The sequence below is a fragment of the Notamacropus eugenii genome, chromosome 1, assembly GCF_028372415.1.
Source record: "Notamacropus eugenii isolate mMacEug1 chromosome 1, mMacEug1.pri_v2, whole genome shotgun sequence".
Classification (NCBI taxonomy): Eukaryota; Metazoa; Chordata; class Mammalia; order Diprotodontia; family Macropodidae; genus Notamacropus; species Notamacropus eugenii.
The window spans coordinates 298,895,460-298,918,647 of NC_092872.1; the positions used below are offsets into that span (position 1 = coordinate 298,895,460).

Here is a 23,188-nt window from a genome sequence, read left to right on the forward strand (position 1 = left end):
GAGGGGTAATGTGATTAATAACTTATCTCTCCAAAAGAGCATAAATTTTTTTTTTAATGGACAGAAGAAAATAGAAAGATGCAGACTGGAACACAAGCAGGTAGAATGATTTTGTTACTGTCACTGTCAGAGAGTGTGTGTGTGTGTGTGTGTGTGTGTGTGTGTGTGTGTGTGTGTGTGTTTGTAGAGAAAGATTGAGAGAGATATACATAACAAAAACATGAAATACCAACTTTTTAAGAAGACAAACTACACAGTAAATGTTCACAATTTCTTATTCAAACTTCTCATTCTTTTAAAAATATTTAAATATTTGTGCTTTTTGATGATTGCGTTCTTCATAAAGTTCATTCCTTATATTTTGTAGTTAATAGATAGAGATTCTTGTTGCTTGGAGCTATCTATTTTAGCCAGTGCCCAGTTTACACAATTTATAAACATATGGAGGCTTTTAAAAATCAAAAACAAAGATAAAAGAGCAATTAAAAGACTGCTTATGCTTTTTCCAGAATTGGTGTCATTGGGAGGCCCTCAGATTCAGGAGAAGCTGCCTAGAAGATAATGGATATATACCTGGATTTAAGTATTGTATTATGGAATAGAGAGATGAAATGATCATAATCAGTATTCAATATTAATTACTTGCGTGGGTCAAATGGTAAGGTCCTCCCGGAAAAAAAAAGGATTGGAAGCTTCCCAATATTAGAAATACTAAGCATATGGAAAGGGGATTCAAGTATAAATGAAAGAGATCTAGGAAATTTGTCAGATGACTTTCTGATTTTATAAGCCCCCTCCATTTATTGAGGTAACCAGTGGCATATGAAGCAGAGAAGTGAAGTCTTTTAATAGAGAGGGTGGAACTGGAAGTTGGTGCTACTAAAAAAACAAACAAACAAAGAAACATCTCTTTGCTACTTTTTCTTAATTAGGCAACCATAAGTACTTTTAGTTATACAGTACTATTAAATACAAGACAGATTAGAATTTTGCTGTGTGAAAATTCAAGTTTTGATCTATTCTCATTGAAGAGCTAAGACCCTATCCGGCTACTTAATATTGGCAGGCAGGGATAGTAGCAGCCACCAGGTTCCCACATTGGTTATTTGTTACTCTGAAGCAGCAGCAGCTGTTGCAACAATAGCAATGGGTTTGAAAAGAAATAAGAAGGGTTTAATAATTGTATCCTATATATAAGTTGACTATAATTTGGGAGAAACTTTTTTCTTTTACCTTTTAAAGTTTGCCTTTGATTGGTAAATTGAATTGTTTAAAATATGCTGAAGAACATCACTATAAAAAGTAATGCTGCAACAGATACTTTTTTATAGAATTTGAAGAATGCTTTTGTAAAGTCTAATTTGTCTCATTTTATACATTTGGATAGTCTTTTTTTTGAGGAGGGAAAGGGGGTGTCCAGATCTGTGATTTCATCAGTGCAGAAAGTTTTACAGGTTAAAAATACCCTCCTTCCTGGCAGTGCAGACTAGTGCTTCAATCTTTTGAAAATGTCCGAGAGCATTGAAGAGTTAACTTATTTGTCTATGGTCCCAAAGCTTCAGTATGTATTAGAGATGGAACTTGAATTCATTTTGTCCTGCCTCCCAGGTTAGCCCTCTGTTCTCTTTGCCACAATGCCACTCTTGGATAATTTTCTGTGAGGTCTTACATAAGCTACTCCTGTGCTCTCCTTTTTTTATAGAAGCTTCCCTGATATCAGTGTGTTAAGGAGTCATCACTAGGACTCTAGGTTCTAGTTACAGGAGCATCATCCTCATCATGGCTTTCATATGCAGCCACATTATGACTTAGCTTTAAAATAGTAATGTGGCATAGATTTAATAGTTGAAAGAAAGGGCAAACTCTTAAGTGTTTTCCAGATGGATTTTCCATACTGCCTTGAAGGTAGATAATCAAAAAATGAATTTTGCCCTGGCAAAACAGTAGACAATGAGCTTTCTCACACGTAAAGTGAAGTGACTTCTCTGGGTAGACTGGATTTAGATCATAACAGAATGGCAGCTTATAGACTAACTGTGTACATAGTTGGACAAGAACTACTTAATTCTGATTACTTGGTCTCTTCATGCACTTATTCATACATGTCCCAGACTTCCAGTTCCAGGTGATTAATGCATTAAGCCAGATTGACTTCAGTTATAGAAGGGGAAAGTGACATGTGTTGGAGAGAATGTGGAAAAACTGGGACAGTAATTCATTGGTGGTGGTATTATTCTGGAGAGCACTCTGGAATTATGCCTGAAAGAGTTATTAAACTACCTATACCCATGATCCAACAGTACCTCTACTTGGTGTCTTTCCAGACATGATTAGGGAAAAATGAAAAGAACCTATGTGTTCCAGAATGTTTATAGCAGCTCTCTTGGTGGTGGCAAAGAACTGGAAATTGTAGGGATGCCTGTCAATTGGGGAGTGGCTGAACAAGTTGTGGTATGTGATTGTGATGGAATACTACTGTGCTGTAAGAAAGGATGAACTCAGTGATTTCAGAAAAACAAGGAAAGACCTACATGAAATAATGAAAAGTGAAATAAATAGAACCAAAGGAACATTGTATACAGTAACAGCAATATTGTTTTAAGAATAACTTTGGGCAGATAAGTTATTTTATCTCTTATAAATACCCAAATTGACTATAAAGAACATATGAAGAAAGACACTGTCTGCATCCAGAGAAAGAAGTGATAAGTCGATGTACAGAATAATTTTACACATATATGAGTGTATCTATGTATATATGTATGTGTCACACACACATATATACATAGACACACACACCTATGTGTGTCTAATAGTAGCCATTTCTGAGGGGGGAGGGAAGTTAAAAAAAAAAGAAATTTGCACAATAATTTTGTTGTATATTTGAAAGTAATAGCAAATTGCATATAGTAGATTTGCAGTTTCATGTACAATCATCTTTTTATTGTACTATGTTATGGAAATGTTTGTTTCATTCCATAAAATAAAAATAAAAAGATTAGTGAACCGAAGACAATAGATTGGACTTAAAATAGTGGAGCATTAGTCTAGCTACTGTTTGCTTTTATGCTGAAACAGACTGTCTTTTTAGGCATGTAGAGAGTTCTCTGAAATTCTGGCAGGGTGATGATGATAATTGCTAACAGGCCATAACAGATTTTGTCAGCCTTTGCTTTCTTATATTAAGATTCATACAACAGAAAATTTGGAAGGAAGCCAGGTCTGTGTTGGGTATCGAGCATCATAAAAGTGGTGCCGTCAGAGCTTTTGAGTAGGAATTGCTTCATTTATTATATTTTGTATCTCACAGAGTGAGCCTTTAATAAAGTCTTGTTGATTGATCTGATTGGTTAATTGAACAGTGTCTTGCTTCCTTCCCTCCCCTTCCCTTTCTAGACTTGATTTTGAGGGTAAAGAATCATGAAAATTGAAAAAAATGAAATATTTTTTCAAAGGTATGTAGTTTAGAACAGCCAAATATTTTAAAAAAATAATTGCTCCCTTAAAAAAATCCTTTTATATTGTTCTTTGGTATTCGTAACATTAATATCGACAATATTTTTAAGCTGGCATCTAACTTTAAAAAAGGAGAGATAGAAGTTGGAAAGCATGACCAACCCTTTAATTTTTGTGATGAAGAAACTGAGGCCCACAGAATTTAAGTGACTTGTCCAGTGTTACTTAGATTATAAATAGCAGACTTGCAGTTTCAACTATGGTCTTCCTAAACTAAATCCAGTGCTCTTTCCACTGCATCATGCTATTTAAAAATCTATTTTAATATCAAAAAATCTGCTAGCTTATCTCTATATTGAAATTAGTTAAAATTACTTAAAAATAGCTGATGTTTTAGAGTATATATGGGTGTATATATGTTTACGTATATACCTTATGTTACTTTGAAGTAGAGTTTGTAATTATTAAAAGTAACTTGAGAGTCTGAGAAATGGATTATATAATAATGTTTCATTTATTTGACCTGAACATGGTGGTCAGAATAGGAAACTGATGGAAAATAAACGACTCATAAGGTATATTTCATTTCTTTAAGGTGGGAAGATCAACAGAGAGTCCAATAGACTTTGTGGTAACTGACACAATTTCTGGCAGTCAAAACAATGATGAAACCCAGATCACACAAAGTACCATCTCCAGGTTTGCCTGTAGGATTGTCTGTGATAGGAATGCACCATATACAGCACGGATTTTTGCAGCAGGATTTGATTCTTCCAAAAACATCTTTCTTGGAGTAAGTATTATTACTACTTGGGTTATATGCAAGCAGAATCAGCCATGATTGTCCTATATAACATGCAGTCCTATTAATAAAATAATTTGCTAAATACTATGTTACATTTTAAAATTTTAATACTTCAAGTAGCCAATTTATCCTTAAAGGAAAATGTAATAATAAACTCTGTTAATAAGGGTTGGTTATGTAAGATAGGAGTTATTTCAGAGAAATTAAATATTAATGAACATGATATTAAGTACAGCATACTTCCTCTTGTACATAACTAAAGTTTTCATGTAGTTCCTATTGTATCAAAAGCATTTGTACCAGGGGCCTTTGGGATAGCTAACTTTGGTTTAAAGGAAAGAATTATAGCATAGGTGATAGGATCATAGCTTTAGAATCAAAGAATTTAAGAATTCAGTTGTCACTAATTAAAAATTTAAACTAATTATACATGCCTTAGTTTTCTCTTCTGAAAAGGAGAGTTATGTTTGCTTTCTTCCTACTTTGCTATCTTCCTAGATAATTGTGAAGAATAATGATATAAATTAAAATGAATAAAGAAAAAGGATTTTAAGATCCTAAAATGAAAGTAGTGACTAGTTGAAGTTTGATTATACACTAGACAAACACTTTATCCACTTTGTTTTCTCTAATGTTCAGGTTAAATTGATTATTTTTTTTTTATGATGTTACCGTGTCTCTAACCATGGACACATGTATAAACTAATCTTGTATAAACAGAACTATAAAGTCTACTTTCCTTCCCAATGGTGTGATGTGTATGTTATACAGGAAAAGGCAGCAAAATGGAAGAATCCTGATGGACACATGGATGGACTAACTACAAATGGTGTCCTAGTAATGCATCCCAAAGGAGGATTCACAGAAGAGTCCGAGCCAGGAGTGTGGCGTGAAATTTCAGTTTGTGGAGATGTATATACACTGCGGGAAACAAGATCAGCTCAGCAAAGGGGAAAGCTAGTGAGTTCAATTTTAAAGAAATGCTATCCTATAAAGAATAATTATGACGATTGCTTGCCTTCCGTAAAATTAATATATGTGTCTGTGTGTGTATACTGTCATTGTATATACACATAAATGTGTATTTAGACGTATGCATGTGTGCGTGTGGTGTTTTCCCCAGTGTTCCTTCATGGCAAAGACAGGTTTTTGTCTTAAATATCCCACAGTGCCTCATAGGCATGTTGATTAAGTGCTTAATAATATTCACTGCATCAGTGACTGATGAGCCTAGCATATTGTAGTGTTGGTTTTTATTTTTTATCTGAACGTTTTCAAAACTTTTAAACTTTAATCTTAAAATGTGGTAAGTTGCATGGTAGAGATTGAATGGTGGGGAACAAGGTGGTGATGACTCATTATTAGTGCTTCCTGTTAGTGCTGCCAGTTTTTGTTTTAATTTTGATGATCTTAGGTACGCTCTAAAGTTTTTTTCCTCTAGTCAGCTCTGGTATGGGTTTACCACTACCCACTTCAGTTTTCACCTTAGTCAGCACTTTAATATTAATTCATTTCTACATAAAAGGATAAGTCAGGTCAATTCAAATATCTATTTAGCACCTGCTATGTGCCAGGCACTGTGCCACCTTCTGGGGACACAGATAGTCCCTTCTCTCAAAGAGCTCGTAGTCTAGTGGAGGACAGAACATGCAGACAGCTAGGCAGGATCAAGCTATATGCGTGATAAATTGGAGATAACCTGGGAGGGAAGGCCCCAAGGGTAGGGAGGAACAGAAAAGGCTTCTTGAACAAAGTAGAACTTGAACTGTGACTTGAAGGCAAGTCAGGGAATCCAGGGGAGCAGAGATGAGGAGTGAAAATGTCTGCATTTGGTAGATGGATTATCATGTTCAAGGAACAGCCAGGAGATCAGTGTCACTTGAATAGCTTTCCATGATCCTTATTTAGAAACCTATTCACTATTCAAACCTCACTTGGGCCTCCTTCCAATGATGGTGGATACAAAAAAACTACAATAATTAAAATTAAGAATCAGTAAGTTATTATTGATATTGATATATTATCAGTCCTTTCTGCTTTCATGAGCTGTCCAAACCAGCAGTACAGATGCATCATTGGACTTCAGTAAATATACACATGAAGAATGTGTGCTCCTGACTGTTTTTAGAATTTGTTTTGCTTTGTGACTCTGGAGTCCTTTTTATTGCTTGTACTGTCAGATAAGAATTGATGGTTCGGGATTTGGTTGATGATCTCTGGCATTACTTTTCATTTGTAATCTAGCCCAGATAGGTTTACAGATTAAATGGAAAGTGCTTGGTGATCTCCTAGATCCTAGCGTTAGCCAAATTTACTAAAATGGTGTGCTAAACTTCAAGCACTTTGGTTTGCTAGAATACTACTAGACAGTCTGTAATGTCCTGGCTATGTAAAACCATTCCTATTTAATTAGATGCTCTTTACTGCTGAGTAGGATGTTTGCTATGTGTTGTTGCCATACAAAGCATTAAATATATTTATCACACTGAGAATGATATTAATAACACATCATCTGTGTGTTTTCAGCATACAGGAATGATAGAAGTATGGAGGCAAGCCTGTACTTGATGAATGCAGTCTTTTGAAACATGTATAAGAAGCTACTTTGAGGTTTGGGCCCACTTTAGCAAATAGTTTAATAGTTCAACTTTTGCCTTCATTTATCTAGTGAATTATGATATTTCTTTATAGAAACATAACAGAAGACTGTAGATCTGTTTAAATCTCTTTCAAGTATGCTAAAATTAACCAAATTATTTTAAAATACTTTTGTTAATTTAGTCCAGTTGTATGTATTGATATTTCATTTTTATAAGACGTGTATTTTAGTTGCCTCTTTTACTTCATATTCTGAAATCACTGTTGTCTTATGTAATTATAGATATAGGATCCTGATATCAAAGTTTTTATCCATTGTTTGCTTGGCAAAAAAAAAATTTTTGAACTATGCAGAATTGCTGAGGTGTTTTATCTTTTTTTACAAATGTTGCCCACTACAGTGTATTCTTTCTTAGTGTAAAAATCATATTTCTTTTACAGATGTTGACAATAGGCATAAAATTTCTTTTGTATGGGAGGGGAGAAATGTTTTACATGTTTTTGTACCAATATTTGTTTCCATTCCCTTGAAGATATATTGGCTCTCTTTAATTATATTAAGGAAGGAAAAGTGTCCAGAATCAGAATGGCTCAAATCACTGTACTCCTACCTATTCACAGCACTTCTAGAATATTGTGCTTAGTTCTGGGTGCTGCATCTTTGGAGAGACGTGACATGCTGGAACATATTCAGAGGGGACCATCCAAGATGAGGAACGGAATCCAAAACTGTGGTTCAAATGATGGAATTGAGGATACTTAGCTTGAAGATTAGGATGCGTCAGGGGGCTTGTTGTCTCTTAACTGCCAGATATTTGAAAGGCTTTTTCTGTTTAGCCCCAGAAGGCAGAACTAGGAGCACGAGTGGACATTAGAGAGGCAGCTTTCAGTTTGATATGAGGGAAGCCATTCTAATGATTCTTACTGTGCCTACCTCCAGAGGGTAGCTAGCAGGTGAGTAACTGGGAGCAGCAGCCCCTGCAGAGATTGTCACCAGGTTGCATCTCGGCTGGAAGCAAGGCCAGTGTTTGGAAAGTTCCTGCTGTTCCCAGTACTCTTGGACTTAACCTGCCAGACAGTGACAGTTGGTCAGCGGTTGATGTTGATCGTGACTGAGAAGACAGCCCTTTCCTCCAGGTGTGGCTCCCTTCATGATGGCTGTAGGGGAGGTCATGAAACTTAGGAGGCCTGATTCCATGTTTTTCCTTCAAAATCTATTTCAAGCCTCATCTTTTTCAAAAAGGCTTTAGAGTCAGTCATGATACCAAGGAATTTTTTTCTTCTTCAACTTGGTTCTTTTTTTTAAGCACTTATATATTCCTTTTTTACTAAGTCAACAAACATTTATTAAACTATGTGTCAGGCACTTTGCTGAGTGCTAGGGATATGAGGAAAGGCAAAAATAGCCCTAGCCCTCAAGGAGCTTGTCCAGTGGGGGAGATGACACGGAGACAGCTGTGTACATGTAAAATAAAATTGGAGGTGATCTCAGAGGAAAGGCCCTCTCTGTTCTTATGTTGCTTAATGGTAATGTGACTTATACTTTCTTTCGTCTTGTGTCTAAGCGTCTTGAGGCTAAAACCCACGTTTGTGCTATATTAGCCCACTAGCACTGCTCTGGTTCATACCCTTCTCTCTTCAGGCCTGTGCGGTTAACTAGAACGGCCTTTAGGCTTGATTTCTTGCAGTGTCATCACTGCTAGATTAACCTTCCTAAAATGCCACATTAATCATTTCACTCTCCTACCCAAAAAATCTTCAGTTGTTCCCCAATCTACCCCTTAGCCCCATCTCTAACCACCACTATTCCTTTTACTTACCCAGTGAAGTCATAGAAAAGAGAAATAGTAGAACGGTGAATTCAGGACCATTGAAGACTGGGTGTGATAACACCTCTGCTAATCTCTACCTGGGTGACTTTTAGCAGATCACTTAACTGACATCTTTGGGCTTGAGTTCCCTTATCTGTAAAACAAGGAAGTCCTACTACATCATATCAAAAGTCCCTTGTACTCCTAAAGCCTGTTATTTTAAATTTAAACAACTTAAGCCTTACATTCAAGGTTCTCTATAATTAGCCCCAATGTCCATGAACTCTCTACTCAGCCCGAGTAGATTACATGAATTTCCCCAAATAAGAAATGCATATACCTCTGTTGACCATAGCTGAAAAAAATGAGGGACTTCATATTTAGCATGGGTAGAAGTGACCTCTCCCTTCTCTCGGTATAAAAATGTGTCTGGTCAACCGGGCAAGGAGTGGTCCCTTGATTGGGAGATGAGACACTTCCCAAATGTGACAAGCTCTGATTCCAAGTGGATGAGCCTTTTTATGCCCTTTGGTGAACAGGAAGTAATGACCAGAATCTTATCAGGTAAGGGAAACCCAGCTTGAGTCTGAAACTACTGGACCAATCGAGTTCTGAGCTGCAATAGCAGAGGAAGGGGGAAAACTCTGAATGTTAGTAGCCCTATCACATAACACCTCGTTGCTGGAAAATCCTAAGAATCTTCTTGGGAAACTTCCACTATTCAAGTGATTTTAGAACTTTTCCTGGTTAATCTTCCTGTCATAGGCAGTTACTAAGGGGACAAAAGGGGGGGGGGGGGGGAGGCGGGAAGAAAAATTTTATTTAAGAAGTAAAAATGAAACAGACACAGAACCACAATAACAACAAATATTAACAGCCATCCCAAAGTTGTGGCCATAAAGAAAAAAGAAAACAAACTATAGAGATCAAAAGCCAAAAATCCAAGGTTTTATCCATCCCTCTCTCTTTGAAAGGATTGAGTTTCAGATTTCAATGATTATCTAGATGGTTCATATGGTAGGTGGTGCCAGATCTTTGTAGTTCACAGTGGATTTCCTAATACAAGAAAATGATAAGGTAGAGCAGCTCACCTCTTGCAGTGCCAACAATTCTCCATCACAGAACAGTATTACCTTTTTATGTTTCTCTTGATTTTTGCATTTCTGTTTCACTATTTCTACACAGCTTTTAGTCTTTGCATTAGGAATGATTAGAAGTCTTCCATTTCATTAAAAGTCCATTTTCCCCCGATAGGATTATACTTAGTTTTGCTAGGTATATTGTTCTTGGTTAAAAGCCTATATTGTTTGCCTTCTGGATTATTGTATTCTGTTATCCTCTCCTTTAGAGGCATGGCTTCTAAGTCTTATGTGATACTAACAGTGGCTCGTCAGTGCTTGAATTCTTTCTTGCTGGCTGCTAGTGGTATTTTTTCTCTGACCTGAAAGCTCTGACTTGGCTATAATATTCCTGGGGCATTTTTACCTTGGAGTTTCTTTGGGGAAGGAGAGTGACTAGCGGATTCTTTATATTTTCTCTGTGCCCTCTGATTCTCAGGATCTGGGCACTTTTCTTTCATGATATATTGCAATATGAGGTCTGGGATCTTTTTTTTTTTTCCTGGTTCATGGCTTTTACATAATCCAGTGATTCTTATATCATATTTTCTCAATCTGTTTTTCAAATCAGTTGTTTTTGATGTGAGATACTTTGTACTTCCATTTTTCCAGTATTTTTTTTTTCCTTTTTAGTCTTGTAAAGCTCTTAAATTGTTTGGTCCATTGTAATTTTCAAAGAATCTATTTCTTGAGTAAAGTTTTGTTTCTTGGGCTGAGGTATTAATTCTCTAATTCTTTCTTCCACAGCTCTAATTTCTTTTCTAATTGTTTCCTTTATCCCTCTCATTTCATTTATGAAATAATTTTAGCTCTTTTGTTTTGTTTTGTTTTGATAAGTCTTGCTTCATCTATTCCAGGAATTCTTGTTGAATTTGTGCCCAAGCTATGTTTTTCTTAGAGACTTTGCAGCTACAAAACTTTTTAAAAATCTCATTAACTTTTTTCAATTTTAGACTGAAACACCAGAACTCCGATACAGAATAGAGAAAAGAAAAAGAAACATATTATAAACTTAAATATTGAAACTTAAATATAAAGAAAAGAAAAAAGAAAGTATGTCATGTGCACAGAGAACATGAGAGGATTCAAAATATATAGCAATAAATTTTCATTTCAAGAAAGCCTATATGATAAATACTACATGTATTGAGAGCTGTCCATCTTTTCTTTGCTTACTTATAAGTTTTCTTTTGTCCTTTGCTGTGCACTTTTTATTTTGTCCCCCTCCTCCCCGAAGGCCACAATTAAGTGTGGATATATGTGTATATACATAGACATAGATATATACATACACATACATACATACATGTATGCATGCGTATGTACATGTATAGACATACACTTTCCCTAAAAAATTCTATACCTGATCCTTGTTTTCATGTTTGTGCAGGTCTCATTTCTTATCCCTCTAAGTTTACTCTACCCATGTTTGGCCTAGAGGCCGAAGGGCTACCCGAGCCTTTTCTTACCTGTCGTCCAGGTCTTCAGGGATCAACTGGATAAACGTGCTGAGAGAAGAGACTTTCCAGAGTCGAACAAGAGTTAGGCTTTATTCAGGGTCTTGGTTACATGTGAAGGGTGAATTCTTCCTCAGGAGAGAGGAATCCTCCTCCTCCCAAGGGGCAAAGATCGTACAGCAAGAGGATGGGAGCGGGAGAGGGGAGGGACCTTCTGCCCTCTAAGGGCCCCTCAGCCCGAAGAGCGCCTTCAGGCTTTCCTGTCCCTACTTAAGCTCTCCCTCCACATAGTTTGCATGTGAATACTGTGCCTGCTCTTAGCCCTTAGCTAGTCAACAACAGGTGTGCTCAGACCATGGGCCAATCTCAAGGGTGGGATGCTCTCCCCAGCAAGTTTCCCACAGAGAAGAGGCGGAAATGCACGAGATAGCCCGTGTCTCACACCTCAATTCCCAGCTGTTCCCTGGGGGACCTCATGAGAACTCTGAGGTTTAGAAGTCCTCACCTTTACCTGCCCGAGACTGTCCACGTGAAACTGAGCTTACACCCCCAACACACCCATTCATTACCTTGTTCTTCTATTACTTAGCCTCCCCCCCATCCCAGGATCCCTCCCTTATCCTCTCCTCCCTCTCTATCTCCTTACCGTTTAATTTCTTCTGAATTTAGAAGACTTTTATATATGTGTGTGTGTGTATATGTGTGTATGTGTGTGTATGTATTGTTCCCTCTTGAACCCATTCCTGATGAAAGTAGGTTACAAGAACTACCAGCCGTCTTCCCCATCTAAATCCTCTATGTTCTTCTTCCTCTCACGCCTCATTTGTATAAGATAATTACTCTTAACTGTTCCTAGATGATTTTACATTTAAAAGTCATATTATACTCAGGTTTGCCTCCATCTTTCTTACAAATTACCCAATTGCTAATGACAATCTTAGATACACATTTTACATACAAAAAAGCTAAAAGGTTTGTCCTTATTTGTTGAATCCTTTGTGATCAGTCTTTGGTATGTACCTTTTGTTTCTCTTGGCTCTTATATGTCAAATCTTCTCTTAAGATCAGGTTTTTATTTTTTGACAAAAGTCTTGAAAATCTGACAGTTGATCGTATGCCTTTTTTTTTCATTCTGAATTATACTAAACTTTGCAGGGTATGATATTTTCAGCTGGAACCCTAGTTCTTTTGATGTTTGATATGTAGTGGTCCAAGACCTGCGATCCTACAGTGTCTTCTTTGCTAGGTCTTGTATCATTCTAATTGTAGCACTGTCATATTTAAATCTTTTTTTTTTCTTGTTGCACTTAATATTTTATCCTTGAACTGGGTGTTTGGGAATTTGTCTGTAATATTCCTATGAGTTTTCCTCATAGGAACATTTTCATATAGTGATCAGTGGATTTTTTCTATTTCTACTCTCCCTCATCCCCCTTGTTCAAATGCTTCAGGACAATTTTCTTCAATTATTTCTTGTATTATTGCATTAAGATCCTTTTTTTTTTTATCGTAGCTTGCAGGTAGTCTGGTTGTTCTTGTTTTCTCTTCTTGACCTATTCAATCACTTGTTTTTCTTATAAGATGTTTCACTTTTCTTTTATTTTTTTCATTCTTTACATTTTGTTTAATTTCTCAAACTCTTGTAACTTTGCTGGCTTCCCTTTGCCCAATTCTAATTTTCAAGGTGTCATTTTCTCCCTTCCTTAAGATTCTGGATCTCCTTTTCTAATTGGTTGACTTTCTTTTCATAATCTTGTTTATCTTGGATTGTTCTTTTTGAAAATTTTTTCTCAATTTCATTTGGTTTTTGAAACTTTTAAGACTTGTAAGTCTTTAAAGTTCTTCTGTAAATTCTTTTATAGTTGTCTTTTTTAAATTATTCTATAAAGTCCTTTTGGGCAGGTGACCATTTAACATTGCCCTTTGGGGTAGAAGAAGGTTTCTTTTCTTCAGTATGCTTCTCCGAAGATGAACCCTGGTCTTCTGTATTCCCATAATAACGTTCGATGGTTGTATTCTTTGTCCTTTGCCTGTGCATTTTTTTTTCTTGGTAATAGTTTAGTTTTTATAATTACCTCTAGTCCTGGGATGGAGATGGGGGGATGGGAGGTGCCTCTGACCTCAGATCCTCTTCAGGTCTCCCCTCTGACCTTGAACTCAAACCAAGACACTCTAGCCTCCTGTAAATGCCTGCAGCCAGCGGTGTCCCTGCTATGGTGTTTCTGCACTCTCCAGGTGTGTGCTGGTTCTTTCTCTCCCCCCCTCTCCCCATGCTGCTCTCTGCAGCACAGCAGAACTCCTTGTCAGCAGAGGTTCCCTTGGTCTTCCCTGGCTTAGATCCCCAACTCCCCTCACTGTCCGGTTTAAAAGTTCCTGTGGCTGGGATGGAGGTGACCTCCCAACCCAGCTAACACCAGGGCTTGCTGTTTGTTATTTAAGTGGACTGTAGATTGAAAGTATGTAGTCTTCATAGGAACCAAACAACCTGGGATTTTCCTTCAGATCTCGGATTGTCTCAGGAGGACTCCTATTGTGCCCCTATACTTTTTTATTTTTACCTGCATTTTATTCATCCCGAGGTGCTGTTTTATCTGTTTTGTGGTGGAATCTACTCCACCTCTTCCCATACTCTTCTCACAGCTCAGAGTGTTAAAGCTATGTTCTGGATTTGTGTCTTGGGTATCCAAGTCACCATAATAGTCCTTGGGGATGGGATTCTTTTTTGTTTTTTCATTCTTCCAGCATTGCTTCCCATTGGACTTTGTGTTGTAGGACTGGGCTCTATATACTTCTAGGTGGAATGGCTATGTGGGCTTCATCCTGTTTTGTTTCCACCCCCTTGGGACCTACTGCTTGCTCAGGATATGAGTGTTGTATTATTTCAAGATCTCAGGTACAATAGAAATGGACCATAGCATATGAACGGGATTCAAAGACTGGATATATAGTAAGGGACCAAGCAAAGTAATTTATATTTGATCTTTGTGGTAGAGAGCTGCTGAAGGTTATTGAGCAGGGATCAGACCCATGCTTTAGGAAAATCACTTTGACAGGATGATGGAAGATATTTTGGAGTAGAGAGAGACTTGAACTAGAGAGTCCAGTTAGAAGGTTATTGCAATAGTCCAGGTGACAGTTTAATGAAAATCTTAGTAGGAAAGTAGTTGTGTGAGTAAAGAGAAGGGGACATTTGCATAAAGATGTGATAAAATCCAAATGTAACTATTGATTGAATTTGTGATGTGAGCTTAGAGAAGAGTCAAGGATGATAAATGATAATGAGGCTGGAAACCTGGATTACTGGAAAGATGATGGTGCCCTTGACAGTAACAAGAAAGTTTAGAGAAAAAGATGATGAGTCCTATTTTGGACATGTTGCATTTGAGGCACCTATGGGACATTCATTTTAGAATGTTCTTAAGGCATTTGCTGATGCAGAAACAAAGCCCAAGAGAGACACTAGAGCAGAATATACATATAGCTCTAGCTATCCTTGCATTGAGATGATAATTGAACCCTTGAAGACTGATGAGATCACCAGTGAAGAACATACCCAGGACAGAACCTTTTGGTAAGTGGATGTAATATGGTTAAAGAGTCAGCAAGAAAATGAGAAACAAACAGAAAAGAGAACTAAGACAAAATGTAGTCATGAAAATCGAAAGAGGAGACAGTATGCCAGAGGAGAGGTGGGCAGCGTTGACACATGTTGGAGGGAGGTCAGGAAGGATAAGAATTGAGAACAGACCATTAGATTTGGCAATTAAGAGATCACTGGTAACTTCGGAGAGAGTAGAGTAGTTAAATGTTGAGGATGGAAAGTCTGGTCATGGAAGGATTAGGAGAAAATGACAATAGAAATAGTGGCACCAAGTATATACAACTTTTTCAAGGTGTTTAGCTGAACAATTGCTGTCAGGCAGGGTATATTCTTAAGAGTTTTTTAAGGAGGGGAACCATGGCAGCAAGGAAGGAAGCAGAGTAGGATTTCTCTTTATTTTTCCTTCCTGTGGCACTTAGCATATACTGCCTTTTATTATGTATATTTATAAATCTGTCTTAACTCACCTAAAAAATTTTAAATGCCTTAAAGAGAGGAAGCCGTGTCTTACTTAGCTTTGTACCCCACACAGAATCTTACACAGTGCCTTATGCATAGCAAATGCATGGTAAATATTTGTTGCTCAAGTGAATAAACAAATGTTGGATATTTGATGACTTCTGCCACTGCCACTCACTTATCTGACTTTGTGCTTCAGACCAGCATACCTGAAATATGGATGGTTTTGTTCTCTGGTTATTTCCAAAATGAAGATTATTGATAAATAGTTGTATATAAAAAATAATCCTTTTATTTCAAATCCATCTTCCCCTCAACTGCCAGAATGGTTGATTTTCCTAAAGAGCAGGTCTGAACATATCCCCTCTCTCCCTACTCAGTGTAGTCCAATGGATCCCTCTTACCTCTAGGATCAAATATAAAACCCTTGATTTTGACATTTAAAGCCTTCACAACCTGGTCCCTTCCTATTGTTCAGTCTTCTTATACTTCTCTCCCTTCCATGAAGTCTGTGATTTAGTTCTGTTGTCTTATTTGTTGTACCTTGAACAGAACACTCTAATCTCCCAACTTTGTACCTTTTTGCTGGCCATTGTTGATCTTAAAAGTTCTTCTTCTACACGTCTACTTCATGGCTTTCCTGACTTCCTTCAAGATTCAGTTTTAATTCCTACTTCTGCAGGAGCCTTTTCCCGGTTGCTTCTGACACCCCTCCCCAGCTCATACCTTCCCTTTGAGATTGATTGCCTTCTAATTACACTATATATGTATGTCTTCCCCATTACAACATTAGTTGCTTTAAGACAGGGACTTGTTTTTTACCTTTATTTATATCCCCAGTGCTTAGTATAATGTCTGGCACATGGTAAGTAATTTGACTGACTATATGTCCGTTGTTAGAAAATTTCTTCTCATAATGAATTAGAAAATGTCTCATGATGTACGGAAAACAAATTCCAAAGAGATTTGTTCTTCATTGAAGTTTTATCCACATTACTTCCAAAACTGTTTTCCCCATATGTTTTTCAGTAAGAATGTTAGAGTTTTATTAAACTTCTGTCACTGACAATATTTTTATTTTTTTCTTCTTTTCCTCATTATAGGTTGAAAATGAGACCAACATCCTTCAAGATGGCTCCCTCATTGATCTGTGTGGAGCAACTCTTCTGTGGAGAACGGCTGATGGCCTCTTTCACACCCCAACTCAAAAGCACATTGAAGCTCTTAGACAAGAGATCAATGCTGCCCGACCACAGTGCCCTGTTGGACTGAACACACTGGCATTTCCCAGCATCAGCCAAAAAGATGTGGTAGAAGAGAAGCAGCCGTGGGCATACCTTAGCTGTGGTCACGTGCATGGCTATCACAACTGGGGACACCGAAGTGATACCGAAGCCAATGAAAGAGAATGCCCAATGTGCAGAACTGTGGGGCCATATGTTCCCCTTTGGCTTGGCTGTGAGGCAGGATTCTATGTTGATGCTGGGCCCCCTACTCACGCTTTTACCCCTTGTGGACACGTGTGTTCAGAGAAGTCTGCAAAGTACTGGTCCCTGATCCCATTGCCTCATGGCACACATGCGTTTCATGCCGCCTGTCCTTTCTGTGCCACGCAGCTTGTTGGGGAACAGAACTTTGTGAAATTAATTTTCCAAGGTCCAGTTGACTGACGCTACCTACAATAATATCACTTTAACAAGTTACTGTGAAGATTTTGCCACTAACTGTAGATTATTTTTTTTTTATAATATGCTAAAGGGGTTGAGGGGGAGTGTTAATAGAGATTGGGAAAAGTGGGGTTACAGTAGTGACAGATACCTGGAACTTGACAAAAATCAGTGATGTCACATTTGTAACAACTGCATACTCATCAGAGCCTGTTTGATAAGTATGTTTGTTATATGTGTTTGTGATTGAATTTTAAAATTTCGTATTTTATTTTAATCTTGGGGTTTTTAAGAAATTTTTTTCCTTGTGAACTTTGACAAATCTCTAAATAATACTTCTTTAACTATTAGGAGTTTAACCAGAAGGGTTGTTTTTTTTTTAACTATTAATTTGCAACCATCAGTATTTAGGATCCTAGAATGAGAGCTGTAAAGGGATGTTAGAGGCCCTGTAGTCCAACTTGCTTACTTCACAGAGGAGAGAACTGAGGCGCAAAGTAAGCCCCTTGTCCAAGCCATACAGGTAGTTAGTGACAGAGGCAAAGTATGAATCCAGCGCCTCAAGACTCCCAGAGCCCATGACACTCTTTCCACAGTACTGTTCTGCTTTGTCTTTAAGGTGTTAAATCAAGAACTACAAACAGAATGTAGAAATGTTTGCTAATCACAAGATGGTTATCTACATCAGAGTGACCTGAACTAGATTAAAATATAATTGGGAAATATTTAACAAAATAAGTAAAAATACAGTAGGAGAAAGATAATGCCTATGGTTTTCCAAGTCAGCTTGTGGCCTGCAGGGATTATCTGTGGCTTCTTGTCCTCTGTTTCTATTTGAGTCTGACACAAATGATCTACATGATGTTATGAAATGAAAATGTGATATTAAGCAACTAACCCAGAGAACTGTTTTGATATTGGAAACTTTGTAGTCTATTTTTTATCATCTGAAGTTGAGAAAGAAGATTCGGATATTGTAATGACTTTTTAAATCTGATTTTCAGAATTCAGTTGCTTTATGCACATTTGTAGAATAACTTTTGACATTATAAACAAAGAATTCTCCATAATATTTTGGTTTGAATTTTACAGCCCTGTCCCTGCTATGCATCATACATGTGTAGGCCTATTTGATTGATTAAAATGTAGCATTTCTCAGAATTCATTAGTTGATATTATTGTAGCAGGAGAGATTGTTTGGGTACTGTAATACCAAATTTATGTGTGTACTGAATCATTGATTGAGTTTTAAAAGTGATTGCAGATTAGTTTTTTTCTTTTTAAAACTCACTTGTATGTTTTTTGGACTGGGATATATCCAACATTCTATGAAGGGAGAGCTCACCTCATACTGTAATGAAACAGTAGATTTTGTTCACTCTATTTCACACCATCTGTCACCTTCTGTTGCAGCTTGAAGAACACTGTAAGTTTTGAAAATGTTTGCAAATCAAACTAAATCTAAATGTGATCATTAGGTGTACACAATACACAATGGTGCTTCTGCAGAGATAATTCGAAACGTTTGATTTTAAAACAGCAAATAAGTGTTTACTGAGGAATAATTAAATTAGAATTTCTTATGAGCTCCAACATCCCATTCAGTTGGCTTTATTTAATTCTGAATAATAATTCTGTCATACCTCTGGTAACAAGTATAGAGACTGTCCGTCTATCCAGGATGAAAATGTTCATTTGGGAGAATATTAATAGCTATCTGAAAAGAAATAAAAATCTATTGAATGAACAATATTTTAAACTATAATTTCTATTAAATTGACCATTGGAGCTTTTTATGCTACACATGAGACCTTTGTATAGACATATAATTTATATAACTTTAATATATTGTGTGTATATATCTATAAATATATACTTGATTGGCCTGTTGATATTTTGGCTGTAAATTGTTTTATAGTTAATCTATAAACCTAGCGTTTTTAATTCCCTTTACTCATGGATGATGAGATGTGTTAGTTTTGTTTGCTGCTGGTTTTAATATTCTTATTATATAAAATGTCAGCTTATCACTTTAAAATAGCCTCACTTTTCCATATACTTTGTGGTTTGGGGTGGGTAGTTTACAAAACACCACAAGTCTCCCATGGCATTCTTCTCAGTGATCCCTTTCTGTGTATCTTGCTCATCCCTGCCTGAAGCCTAAAAACAGAATCAATTGGACATGCCTAAAATAATAGCACGCATGCCTTTTTATTCTGCAAGTCTTCTGTGACTTCTGATCTGGTTCCAAGTCCTTCCACCAGGATCGTGGGTCATTCAGGATGGACTTTGTTTGCTCAGCCCTTCATTGTTTCATGATTTGGGAAATGAGGATAAATTAACTCTGTTTGTGTTATAGGATCAGCTAATTAAACAGTCTACAGATTAAATGACTTACTAGTCTTTCAGCCAGAACAGGCAGATTTTTCTTTTCTGAGAGAAGTTTGTCCAGAGAACCCTTAAGATTATTAGGATTCATTGTATCTGAAAAGCATAGGAGAGCCTAGCAAACTAATGTAAATGCCCCTTACTCTTTTCCAAAGCTTATCTCATTAAGTATTTGTTTGAAATTTGGAGATTTCATTCTGTAAGGATGGGACTGGGATGTTAGCTTTACAGAATTGGATCACTCTTCAGTCATTTTTTCCCTGCATCCAGATGTGCTGCTACCTCTTGCCCTCTCCCTTTTTGGAGCTGCCCTCCACACTTAGAAGCCGAATGAGGAAGTCCATAAAAAGAGAAATATTTTTATGCTGAATTAGTTTACTTTCCATGATAGAAATGCTCACCTTTATTTTAATGTTTAATTTTCTCATTTTTAGAAAAGTTAACTTAGTCGGTAAGTAAACAAAAATCTTGTTGCCCACTAACCAAAAAAGAAGAAAATGAGCTAAGGAACAGGCTCCATGGAGCAGCTTGTGTAAATTCAGAATAGAAAGATTTATTCTGTCTTCACCTACGATCAGAGAAAGGATAAAGATTATTGTCCAGTGCCTCTTCCTGAGAAGTTAGAGAAGGATCCTTGTAGACACAACCCTGATTTATACAGTGATTCCTTCTGATGAAGAGGATAGTATATACCATTTCAAAAGGCAGCAATGATGTTCTTCATGGAAAATATTCTTTTTCTTCAGTTTTTTTATAAGTTTATGATTGAAAAGAGGTTAAGAATAGATGAAGTATTAGTACTCTGAGTATATTTTTAGAGATTATTTTTGTTAATCTCTGCTTTCCTTATAATGCATGCCGCACCTCAGCATTTTCAATCATCAGGCATTGTTAGTGACTATTATGGGCAAGGTACTGTGCTAGATATATAAAGGTAGGAGGAAAAAATGAAACAATCCTTGTTGTCAAGGAATTTGGGTATAACTTTTTAAGAACAGAACTAAAGGCTCCACTAAGGAGTCAATAGTAAGCTTTTCATTTCTTCTACTCTGATCCAAAATAATTGAAATCCTTTTTGTTTCCTAGAGTAGTACATATTGTCAGTTTTCATCCATAACTTATGGTACCACAGTGCCTATGGATAACCTCATAATAGAGTTGCTTCATGTAGAATTTCTGGGGGAAAGAAAGGAGAAAGCCATTAAAAATGCCAGGCTCTTAAGGGAGACTAATGAATTTAGATGCAAAAATGGGCCAGCAGTTGGTCATTAAAATAATTACAGCAGGTTTTCCCCGCCCTGCATCCTTAGAGACGCATAACTTCTTGAAGTTACTTTGTACTGTTACAAGGGAACCAGGGAAATGTTTTTTCTTAAAGCTTAAAAGTATTGGGGAGGGGGATGTTCGGGGAATGTCCATATGCATGGCGATCGGTGATTTGCTGCTAGAAGTGAATCACTGGTCTCCGTTATATTGTCATATTTTCAAATCCAAGTTAAAGATGTGATACAGCTCTGTGATCTTTAAAAGGTCTATACTAGGGGTGGGGAACCTGCAACATCTAGGTCATATGGGGCCTTCTAGGTCCTTGGGTGGTGGCCTTTCGACTGAGTCCAAGTTTTATAGTCCAGGTTGTATTAAGGGGATTTGTTTTGTGAAGTTTGGATTCAAAGGGTCACACTTGAGGACCTAAAGGGCCATATGTAGCCTTGAGGCTTCAAGATTCCCCACCCCTGGTACAGTTACCTGACATATGGAAACAAAAGGAAATTTTTTGCCAATTTAAAATCTCTTAAAGCAGTTTTGTATGAAGAAATTAGTATCCCTAAAGTGTGAGAAGGGAGAAACATTTTTTTCTAGTTCTAAACAAACAAAAAATTGTTGAAAGAAAAGATGTCTATCTAAAAGGAAATGGCAGGAAACAATGAAAATTAAGTGACGATGTTTGCCATGTATAGCATTACTAGCTGTTAACTTTCTGGAAACATTTGTTTAAAAATATATCTTTTATAAACCGTGTCAAGTTGAAAACTTTATTTCTTCACTGTTGTGTACTTGTGGAAGTACAAGCCATTTTACAGGGAGAAAAACACAAAAACTTCAAAACTATTAAACTATTATTTCAATATGTTCGTGACTCCTTATTCACAGGCTACAGATCATTGTAATCATGCATACCAATTTGCATCAAAAAAATTGTATGTAAATGTTTGAGTTCTGCATTTGGCATTTATCTAATGTTCATCCCGAACAATTTAGATTATTTTTTACCTTCTGCATAAAATGTTGAACAGATTGTTTTAAGTCTTGTCTTTCTGAAATTTCCCTTAATTCTTTTTTATTTATTATGAGAAATTTTCTTGGCACTTCCATTGCCAATCATTTTCTTGTGTTATCACTGCAGAATAACACTAACTTCTAAGAAATATAAACTAGCTTGCTAATTGATGAGTGCTATGGACTATATGCATTTTTCTTAGTGCTGTCCAAGTTATAGCCACCCATGCCTATCTCATTCCTTCACCTTCAGCAAGCTACAGAAAAATAGGTTGTTGACCAGTGAGGGAGTGACCACACAAGTAAGCCACTGCTTCTACCTAGTCTTCCTGAAGCTCTCTGGAGATCTTATGTGGCACCTCAGGTCCTGAGATCTATGTAGTTCGAGAGATATAGACTAGAATGTATCCAAAAATTACCAAGATAGGAAAATCTTTTCTCTCTTTTCTAAGCCCCTAACCCTATTTTAAGGTCTTTCCTTCTCATTCATTATCAGCCAACCTCATTCATAATCTTAGACAATTTACTTTTTAATGTAATTTGTTTGAATATAGTAACAATGACAGAGCTGCCCTTAACCCTCCACGTCCAGAACATGGAGAGAGAAGAGATTGCAGGTTTGGGAAACTTGGTAGAATTGGTTTGGTAAGTAAGCACTCAGAGAAAAATGATGAAGAGTTTCTAGAAATTAACACAGAAATACTTGTCAGTTTCCCCATGGTGATGGTTCACAGCTGTTACCAGTCTCATCCACTTTGGTCCCTGGCTGTACTTATCCTGTCCCTTCTTTAGAATCTCCTTAGTTGCAACTAGTTTTTCAAGGAAGGTCCCATCTTTTCCTTTGCTCTTTCATAGCAGGAATGAAGGCTTAAGAATGAAGTACAGCCATATGACCATTTTGCCCATGGGGGCTTCTAGTCTCTCAAAAGTTCCTCTGTTTCCCTATGCATGGAAAAACTTTTAACTGAATTTGGGGTGGCCCATCTATCCACTCTGTTCCAGGCTTCTGAAAGAAATGAAGTGAGTGGCAGACTTTCTATAGCTAAACCCCTCAAAAAACAGCCTGAGAGGTCATACGGAATGTTTGTTACCCTGCCTCCTGAATTCTCATATGATCTCCTGCTGAATAGAAATTTATTCTTAAGATGAATACTGGTGAACTCAACTACACCAAATAACTTTCTTTCTGGGAGTTACAAGGCTTCTCTAAATGTGTTTTCAAAGTCATGACTGAATGTGGCAAGTCAGTTTTTAAAAAATAGTAATCTTATTAGCAGGGTGCTTAGATGTCAAGACTTAAATTAAGCCTTAAGAAAATTATATCATAGTTATAAGAAAGCGAATTATTTTACAACACTTTCTTTTATGGAAATGTGTTACTAAGGGAGATATGGAAGCATTCTAGGTTATTGATTATTGCAAGAAAAGGATACAAGCTGAACAGATGTTGAAAATGTGAAAACCTACCCAGTTGCCCTTGGATAATTTTGCAGTTAAAAAAATTCTTGAACTAAAATTTCATTGAATTTTCACTGATTTTGTAATGTTAAA

At 36.8% G+C, this 23,188-nt stretch overlaps 1 protein-coding gene across 1 annotated transcript in view; it reads left to right on the forward strand.

The window, feature by feature from the left end:
- The window catches only part of PELI2 (pellino E3 ubiquitin protein ligase family member 2), a 118,350-nt gene extending 96,862 nt beyond the window's left edge, over positions 1-21,488 (forward strand). Inside the window, exons 4-6 of the mRNA XM_072629301.1 lie at positions 4,052-4,249; positions 5,033-5,221; positions 16,409-21,488. Of these exons, the coding sequence (XP_072485402.1) occupies positions 4,052-4,249; positions 5,033-5,221; positions 16,409-16,975 (954 nt within the window). The 3' untranslated portion in view covers positions 16,976-21,488. The remainder of the gene's footprint in view (positions 1-4,051; positions 4,250-5,032; positions 5,222-16,408) is intronic.
- The last annotated feature ends 1,700 nt before the right edge of the window (positions 21,489-23,188 follow it).